Source organism: Eptatretus burgeri, chromosome 9 (genome assembly GCF_056783735.1).
Source record: "Eptatretus burgeri isolate ZD-2024b chromosome 9, Ebu_testis_v1, whole genome shotgun sequence".
NCBI lineage: Eukaryota > Metazoa > Chordata > Myxini > Myxiniformes > Myxinidae > Eptatretus > Eptatretus burgeri.
The window spans coordinates 27,442,211-27,451,951 of NC_140969.1; the positions used below are offsets into that span (position 1 = coordinate 27,442,211).

The 9,741-nt window shown below is 42.7% G+C and overlaps 1 protein-coding gene across 2 annotated transcripts in view; it reads right to left on the reverse strand.

The window, feature by feature from the left end:
- LOC147019775 (uncharacterized) overlaps positions 1-9,741 on the reverse strand; it is a 57,380-nt gene that overhangs the window by 22,387 nt on the left and 25,252 nt on the right. For both annotated transcript variants that reach the window (XM_085894478.1, XM_085894479.1), the window contains 6 exons: positions 6,446-6,577; positions 6,003-6,188; positions 3,618-3,704; positions 2,506-2,592; positions 2,327-2,366; positions 1,996-2,067 (listed from right to left, as the gene is read on the reverse strand). In XM_085894478.1, the coding sequence (XP_085750604.1) occupies positions 1,996-2,067; positions 2,327-2,366; positions 2,506-2,592; positions 3,618-3,704; positions 6,003-6,188; positions 6,446-6,577 (604 nt within the window). The remainder of the gene's footprint in view (positions 1-1,995; positions 2,068-2,326; positions 2,367-2,505; positions 2,593-3,617; positions 3,705-6,002; positions 6,189-6,445; positions 6,578-9,741) is intronic.

Sequence of the window (9,741 nt, forward strand, 5' to 3'; positions counted from 1 at the left end):
TGTTTCCACAAACAAAAGTGGATCACAATTGATTGGAGGGTCAGCAATAGGGATCGTAACACCCCTGACATCCAACTCGACAGCTGGTGGATTAGGTTTGTACAGCCGCTCAAAGTAACCGGCCCAGCGGCCTTCACTTCGGACTCCTCTGTCAAGAGCCATGCCATCGGAACCTGGCACCCTCTGCTCTAACTGCAGCACACCGAGGGACGGACTTGAAAGAACGCAATGCACGAATTCCCCTGTAAGCAGGATGAGAATCACTCGACCACAGGTGATGCTCTACCCCTTCACAGATTCCTCGCAAATCGGCCTCTTTGTCCACCCTTAGCGCATGAACAGTTTTATGCCTCAACTCCCTTAACAGCTCAGCTCTGCCATTCAGCCTGGCCCTGCGACTCTGGTCAATGGTATCCAGTGTCCCTCGAGATACAAAATTATTCTTCGCCCTCCAGTGAGTTCCAAAACATCTACCGACAACATCAAGGACGGTGGTCTTGAAGGCGCTCCACAACTCATCAGGATTCCCCAAAGCACCCAGACCCCCCAAATCCCAACTCAGCCTGTTCACAAACTCCTCAGCTACCCTCTCATCCTTGAGCTTGCCAACATCCATCCTCGGCTGGGATGGTACCATTCTCCTGGATTTAAGCTGCAACTTCAGTGTTGCTACCGCAAGCCTGTGGTTGGTATTGAGGAACTGAGCACTCTGGTAGATCCTGCAATTTTGGATCATCCTCCAGCAACCATCAATGAGTACATGGACAATCTCCTTTTGCCACACCACCAGCATTGAAATTCCAAGTCCAGCGATGAACCTGTGGGTGCAGAAACCATGAATCAGCCACCCTACATCCATGACTTCTTGCAAAGTCAAGGAACTTAGTGCATTTCTGGTTCACAGTTCCAGACCCATGGGGACCAACACATGTCTCATAACCATCCCTCAGTTCCGGTCGATTCATTGAAATCCTCCAAGACCAGAAAAGTATCTCGCCTGGGGCACTGATCCACCACAGACTCGAGTGCGGCATGGAATGCGAGATCACTCGCCTCAGTCGGAGCATATACGGAGACCAGGGAAATGACAACCAAGGTATGACGAATCCTTCGTCTCATAATATGCTCATTGACAGGTGTTACCTCAATGATCATTGGGGTCAGCTTATGGGACACAGCTACAACAACTCCTTGGGCATGCTAACCATAAGAGTGACCAGAACAATATCAGGTGCAACCTCCTGCCATGATCAAGCCACTATCCAGTCTCCGAACCTCAGATAATGCTGCAATACCGATGTTCAAACACTTGAGCTCAGATGATAACAGAGACAAGTGATCATCCTCTATTAGAGATAGGACATTCCAGGCACCCACCCAAATGGACTGCCTCAGGTTAATCCAAGGAGACTGCCGTCTGGTGGACGACACCTCAGCACCAACCCGACACACTCTCCCGCAATCTGACCCTGAAGGTTTCTCCCGTGGTTTTCCTCCTCTCATGAAGGAACAGGGGTCCCGAAGGCTTTGCCCCAATCCTGTGATCTGGTGAGCTGCTCTGCAGAGGGCATTAGCACAGTCGGTACTCACACAGAGTGGGTTTTCAGATTTAACATTTGTTGGTTTTGCGGAATGAAGTGTTTTATGATGGCCAGAGTGCAAATCCTACCACCAACATCCTAAAAAAAAAGTAACCCAACTGCAGGAAGACGTCCACAGACACAGTTGGGCACTAAAAATGGATGGCCGTTGGCTCACAAGGAGCTCCTCCGCCCTTGATGTCACTCTCACTTCTACTCTGCTGTTGGTGTTTCCCCCTTTCCATTTTGTTCTAGCTTTTCCATGAGCCTCAAATATATACACAGAAATTTTTTTTAAAAGGTAAACTCATGTCATAATATCCAGGACTTGCATTCGATACGTGTACAAGCTACTCCTCGATGCAAGAAAAATAAAACAAAAAATTTGTGTACAAGGATGCAAGCTAACACGCACACTGCTTCTCTTTCCGTCGTTCCTTCAACGAAACCTTCCTGCTCGGTGTTTGGTAGATTTGGCTCACAGGATCTGAAAAGTATCCATGACAAGCCATTACGACTGACAATCACTGGTAGTGCAACAAGCAACAACCCCCTCCCTGTACACGTCACACAAATAAATGTACAGGATCAAACAGGAATTTTTTTTTTTTTAAAGAAACACCTGCAAAACCTACCGCAGTAATGCAAGAGCAAAATCGAGGACAAAACGAACAGCACAACTGAACTCTATGTCAATTTCAAAGAAATTAAAGTGATGAACAATGGTGATGGCAAAAAATACTCACAGTCTGCGATTTGATCCATATCCAAAATGACATTCATTGCCTTCAGGACAATAAAGACAGTTAGAGTGTTAAAATTCCAAAATAACAACAAAAAACCCCAACAACCTACACAACAAAGTCAATTAAATGCAAAGATGAACCATGTAGCATGAATAGAGGACACGGCGGCGCAGTCTTACTCGTGCGGGCAAAACATGGGGGTGGCTTTCCAACATTAATTTCTTCATGTGATGGATCCAACGTTTCTTCTCCTCATTGAACTTCACCTGTGGGGAGAGAAAGCGAAGTTCCACAAAATGCTGAAACAGGTACTTCATCTTTTGAACAAGCACAATAAGTATGACTCACCATTTGGTTATTAGTCAGACACACACCTCTCATTAATCCACAACGAGCAAAAATAAAAACTCAATAAGTTGGTTAATGCATGTCAGAGACGCTTTTCTACCATACATGAAGCCAAGCTTCACATTTACACAAATTTCCTCCGATTCCACGTGTCCCCAAACTCAGTCCCTTACCAATCGCCCAAACATTGAGGGCATGCATGTGGGACAACCTGAAAAAAGGACAGGAAAGCGCAATAGGGGACAACACAGTTTTGTGCAAGGAAAATGAAAATCTGGCAATAATAGTTATGTGATTGCAGAAAATGAGGAAAGTACTCGAGGGAATAGAAACATGATTCGTAGAAACAGGATCATCCATTGGAACAGGTAACGTCCATCAGGACCTGGCATCATCACATCAGAACCTCTAATCATTCGTTGAGAACCTCTAATCGTCCCAACAGAACCTGGCATCTCACCATCGGAACCTGGCATCACCACATCTGAACCTGGCATCGCCACATCGGAACCTGGCATCTCTCCATCAGAACCTGGTATCACCGCATCGGAACCTGGCATCTCTCCAACGGAACCTGTTATCACCGCATCAGTACCTGGCATCACCACATCAGAACCTGGCATCACCGCATCAGAACCTGGCATCTCTCCGTTGGAACCTGGTATCGCCACATCAGAACCTCTAAGCATTCCATGAGAACCTCTAATCGTCCCAGCAAAACCTGGCATCGTCGGTCAGAACAGAATGAGCAAATCATGCGTTACCCCCAAGTTTTCCTCATTGACTTCTCACCGCTACCTCGTCAAGCTGTCCTTTAACATCAACTTCATCAGAATATCCAAACTGAGGTGAGTGAGTGGAAAACTTATGGAGTCCATGAAAGTTCAGCAGGCAGCAGGAGATCTGATACAAACAAATTACTACCACAAACCACTCCACATACCTGGAAGGAAAACTTTGTTTTGGCATTCTTGCAGTTCCACACTGTAAAACTGGGAACCTTGGCTTCTTGTAGCATTAGATTTTGGCACTGGCAACAGAGAGATGACAAGAAGCATGTGATTATTCGCACAAAACTCTGGCTGTTGAAAACTTCAAAATCAGGTTCAAAGTGGTCTTTTAAGACCACGTGCCCTCAACTATTGTAAGGATAATCCCACATCCCAACCTAACGTATCCCTAACATACCCCACATCCCAACCTAACGTATCCCTAACATACCCCACATCCCAACCTAACGTATCCCTAACATACCCCACATCCCAACCTAACAACCTACCAATGTACAAAAAGAGAAAAATCCCAACCTAACTTATTATTTCTACTGTAAAAGTGAAAACAATTCAAATCGATTACCAATCACGTGATTACAAATCACGAGAACGTGATGTTTCAATCACCTCAATCTATTTCAGGTGGATTCCAATTAGCTTTGCAATTCTCTATGTACACTTCAGTACATATCCCTGAAAGATCATCAAATACCATTTCCAAAATCAATGGTGCACAGCAGCCAAACCAACCAACCGAATGATGCACATCATACTAAAATACGCGATTTGGTGTCTGCCCGTATGTGTATACGTCTGTGGCCGATGCACTTGATCGTTACTTAGCCAATCTCAACCAAACTTGCCAGAGGGACGAAAAGCCATAAAAGAGATTGCAGCTACTTGGTCACCCCATCGTCCCAGGGAGTAGAGCGGGGGATGGGGAGAGGGGTATGGGGGGGGGGTTCCAAAGGTGTGGCTGCTGCAAATGATCTCCGTAAATATGTACCGTGTTGCATCACTCCTCGTGGTGGTGGGGGAGGGCATTACGAGCAACACTTCAGAGGCTTTAACTGTATCACGAGTAAGAGGCCCTAGGGCTATTTACACAGTCGCTTAGCCTTGTATTGTTTTTGACTCGAATGCAAAGAATCTGCAGGAATTCTTAAGTTTTATTGTTATTTTTTTCCACCTTGGACAAAAAAAACGCCATCTTAAGGTTTGTACATTACAGCCTGAAGGTCGTTCCACCCTACTGTGGCATTTTCCAAGGCCACTTCCAACAACGAAAGTAAGAACAACAACAATAATGATTCCAATATCCGCCCCCTGGCTACTCCGGTTGGGACTGAGTGTTTGTAGATGTAAAAGCCACATATTTAAGCATGGCGAGGTGATACAGAAAGACTTATTATAATGTTCAGGTAGTTCCAACTCATGTCCCTGAAAAGAAGGAAGAAAAAAAACAATCTTAGTGGTGTAATGTTTAGACAAGCAGTGATCCTCACTATTGTTTTAGAGGGGGTCACTTTTACCGATAAGACATCAGTGTGAGAGCCGCCACACCGCCTGAGGACTCTGTCATGGCTGCTATTAAGGCCCACCCACACAGACTCTTCTTCAGTGTGGTTAACTGGGATCATAGCATAATTGTTTGTATACTGCCATCTACTGATGTAGTTATGTTACTTTTATACTTCACGTTGGAACACTCCTTTGAAACCATTGGGTCAACTTGATAGCATTTATGGTGGATTATGATGGTTTTTTTCCCACATTTGTGTATTATTTGCTGCACGTCAGGGGCCGCAAGTTCGGCCACCAGGGGCCGCCAGCGGCTCGCGGGCTGTGCAATGAACAGAGGATAAGAGCATCCGCTCCAAGTCTGGGAGGTTGGCGTTTCAAACCCAGGCCGAGTCATGTCAAAGACTTTAAAAATGGTACGTGCTGCTTCCTTGCTTGACGTTCAGCGTTCAAAAAGGTTAAAAGCATGGATAATCCTCATCGGTTGGCATCCCTGGGAAGGAGGAAATTCCCCCTTTGGAAATGACCTGCTGAGTGCGGTGAGAAATGCTGCATCGTTATAATGTCACTGGCACGGCACTTCCCCCTCCCCCCCCCCAGCCCAGTGGCTGTGTTTGTCTCATCTAACAGTCCTGTGTATGTTCGTCTGTATGTCCATGTTTGTGTGTTGCAGCTCCATTATGAGCCTTAGATCATGTAAAAACAACCAAACAAGGGACATGAGATGGGACCATTAGCCAAGTATGCCTGGTGTTGGCTTAATGGTTTGGGTGGCGGGATTGTGATCCTCGGGTCCCGAGTTCAAATCCCGCTCAGCTGTTGAATTAATACCAGGTGGGGTTAACTCGACCCGTCATCCTTCCGAGGTCGGCAAAATGAGTGCCAGCTTGCTGGTATACTGTGTCGGAGTGGCAATCCGTCCAGGATTGTGCCCAATAGCCAAGGAGACTGCTTGAGCAGCACCAACGCTCTGCACAGAGTATGGTCCCAATGGAGAGATGGATGGATTAGCCAAGTCGTACTGTAGCAGTTACCTCCAGATGGGTTTTATAGATGAAAGCTCCATCATCCCGTTTCTTGGTGATCAAAAGAGCTTTGTTGAAGAGAAAGAGCGTGCGTTCCTTTTTGGAGCGATGCATTCGGAAGGTCCCTTCCAACACAAGCTCACCAAACTCGCTCAGATTGTGTGTTTTGCAGTTCACCATAAGCTGTTGCATCTCCTAAAGAGTGAAACAGGGCAGAATAGGGTGGAAAGTGAAATCATTCAAACCACATCAAGGATAAATCAACCAAAGTCAAAATAGGCTGTTTGTAATTTGGGATTTGAAGTACAATAAAATGACACAAACAGGAAAGCAGATCACCAATAAGTCATCAAGAAGAACCAGCCGAGATCATTTCATTAATGGTAGGTCAGAGACCGATGAGTTGCAAAGCGAGTAAAGATGATAATCTCGCTTGGCTGCAGGGGACACACCTGTGCACGGATAGCATATTCTTGTTTCCTCCTCATATCATTTGTATACCAGGCTACCCTGTACATCGTCATGTTGGCATCCTCAATGATACTGTAACCGTTAATGCCTTTGTCTGCATGCTTCAGCATCTCCTGTTGAGTACAGCACGCAGTTAAACGTGCAACGTCAAAACCACGGAATTTTTAGAAAACCTTTAAAAAATAATAAAAACAAACATCACGTGCACGTTATTTTTCTTTATTTATTTTACTCTCATGAACATTTTTACATCATTACAAAAGGAATTGGCTTGGAGTATGACTGGGGAAAATTCTTGCCATTAAGATTTTAAGGGCTTACAAGATTTTTTGAATATGTGAAAACCCAATACTGTATGTATTTAACACATCTACTGGCAAGTGTGATAAAGATAAAATACTGCAAGTAGTCTGTGGCATTTAAAGTATTCTCAAGTCGCTGATGGTTGGTTGATACATTCTTTGGCCGTTGGTGAGCGATTCCACGTCCTGCGAGGATGGCTCGACTATGTCAAGCATCCAAGCACAGTACCAAATGAATGGTTCCAATAATACACAAGAGAGACCAAACTAAGAATGGAAGTAGACCACACTAACATTCCTGAGTTGAAAAAAGTCTAAATTACAAAAAAAAAAAGAATTGCAGATGTTAAAACCCAGAAATAAAATGGAAAACCATGCATGCAAGTCTTAATGCTCCATTATCCGAAGCATTGTCCAAGAAGAGATACTATATTACAGGACTGGCAATAGGCTCAGAGTTATTCGTGTGTGAGGAAGCTAAATGGTCCTGGAGATTGATAAAGTGGACAGCATTTCTTGCAGAACTGGATTATCGCTGTCAGTGAAGTTTACAGAGAATGAATGATGTTTTAAACTACATTACAAACAAAAAAACTACAAAGCATCGCATAACCAAGATTGGTAAATGCATGCCTGAGAAATGGTTGATGACATGTTCAACATTGTGTTTTTTTTACAACTAAAATGGCCATCAGTCGGTCATCTTTGATCACATCGTGAAAGAAAATGATGTGCCTATGTATAACATCATATGTTGTCTTTTTGTCAAATATGAATAAAATCGGTCCAAACATGTCCGAGATATGGTTGCAGATGCACGCATGCACACACGGACATGAAAATCGAGACCAAATCCATAAGCCTCCGTTTTGGACCAAGTCCAATGGGGGCTAATAACACAGGATCATAAATGTGTGTATATTTAAATAAAAACCATAAGGGCACTCGGTAGAGCGCATACGTCTGCCATGCAATGCCTCATCCAGTAGAACATGCAAGGCTCAATAATTTTTTTTGAAATATCATGCGATACATCGTTTTCAGCCCCATCTCTCAAGGGTGAAGAATAACTTTAGAAATTAAAAAATTATCGTCTCCGGATTCGGATCTTCACCAAAATGTAATCAATTTGTCCTCGTCACACACCCAACGTGTCAATCAAGTTTTGTCGAATGTGTCCATAACTTTTTGAGATATCGTGCTATATATCGTTTTAGCCCAATCTCTCATTGATGAAGAACCACTTCAAAAAATTTTTTTTTTAATTCTAGTAGCCAGATTTGGTACTTTAGTGATGTATTCTGGCATCTTTATCAGTCTTGTAAGTTCTGAAAATGCTTGAAAATAAAAGGTATGGCTTTTAAAACAGCGTAAGTCTGAGTTGAGACGACGAGTATCGAGAAGTGGTATTAATAACGTGATGACGTAGTTTCTAAACGACATAAAAATGGGTGCCATAAACCGGGGTATCACTATATTCTATTCACACCCTTCGCTTTACAATGGAATAATGACCTTCCATCATCTTCGAGAGCACATACGCCTTTCCTTCGTTTCACAGTCGCAGCACATACGCTAGCCCTTTAGACACAGTAGTGGAAAACAAATGTGCATCAGCGAAAATACACATTTGTACTGTGAAGTGAAAAATGTTTACTCATTGCATATCAAGAGTGTGTATAGGGAGGAGCACCTATATGTGTGTGTGTGTGTGTGTGTGTGTGTGTGTGTGTGTGTGTGTGTGTGTGTGTGTGTGTGTGTGTGTGTGTGTGTGTGTGTGTGTGTATATATATATATATATATATATATATATATATATATATATATATATATATATATATATATATATATATATACATATATATACATATATCTTCTTCTTTCGGCTGCTCCCATTAGGGGTCGCCACAGCGGATCATCCGTATGATCTGCATAGTGATTTGGCACATGTTTTACGCCGGATGCCCTTCCTGACGCAACCCTGGTCGCCTCTTACGACACAGGGATTGTATATATATATATATATATATATATATATATATATATATATATATATATATATATATAATTTATTAATTAGTATTCTGCATATTCTCATAATAAAGGTTTGTTGAAAATCTGATGACACAATCTCAAATGGTAAGAATGTTGTGCAGACACACCGAGGCTTAAATGGTAAATAAATAAACACGTTAGTGGTTAAATAAAACATGGCTATCTTGTGCAGTGCAGAGCAGCACGGCCAGGCCAATAAGGGCTATTTATAGTTCCTATGACATTGCTCTGACATTTTGACCCAATCATTAATTCATCTTCTCTGTATTCTCATAATGAAAGTTTGTTGAAAATTTGATGACAAAAGCTCAAATGCTGAAAAGGATGTGGGACAGACAGACAAACAGAAAAGCATTGCAAAACCCTGTCACCCACACCACGAGGTATGGGCTAACTGGGAAGAGCAATCAGAGACAGAGATTGCAGAGCCTTGCCAGGGCTTGGTTTGTGTAGTATATTTTTGTGTACTGGTGTGTTATGTAATTAATAAATCAATGTAGTTCAAACGTAATGATTGTGTTGCAATATGTAATTAGTACGTAATTAATAGACGAAAACACATTTCCATAGTACATAATTAATAGATGTACTCACGCACCTTAATCGTTACCATTATTATCATAATCATCAACATTCCCATCACTTTCATTATCATTTATCATCATTTGAACAGGACGAAATTAATAGCCACATGTTCTGTGCGGACAAACAAACAAGAAGACGACATCGTGCAAAGCACGATACTTGCAGAGTCCATAAAACAAATTTGACCTCAAAAATAATTGGTGGTTGAATTCATTGACCAAATATGCAACTCCCCTTCAAATCCCACATCAATCGAATGAAAATTGATAATATGAGAAATTTGGCCGATGTTGACCTTTTCGCCAATATTGACCTCAAAAAGAATTGGTGGTTGA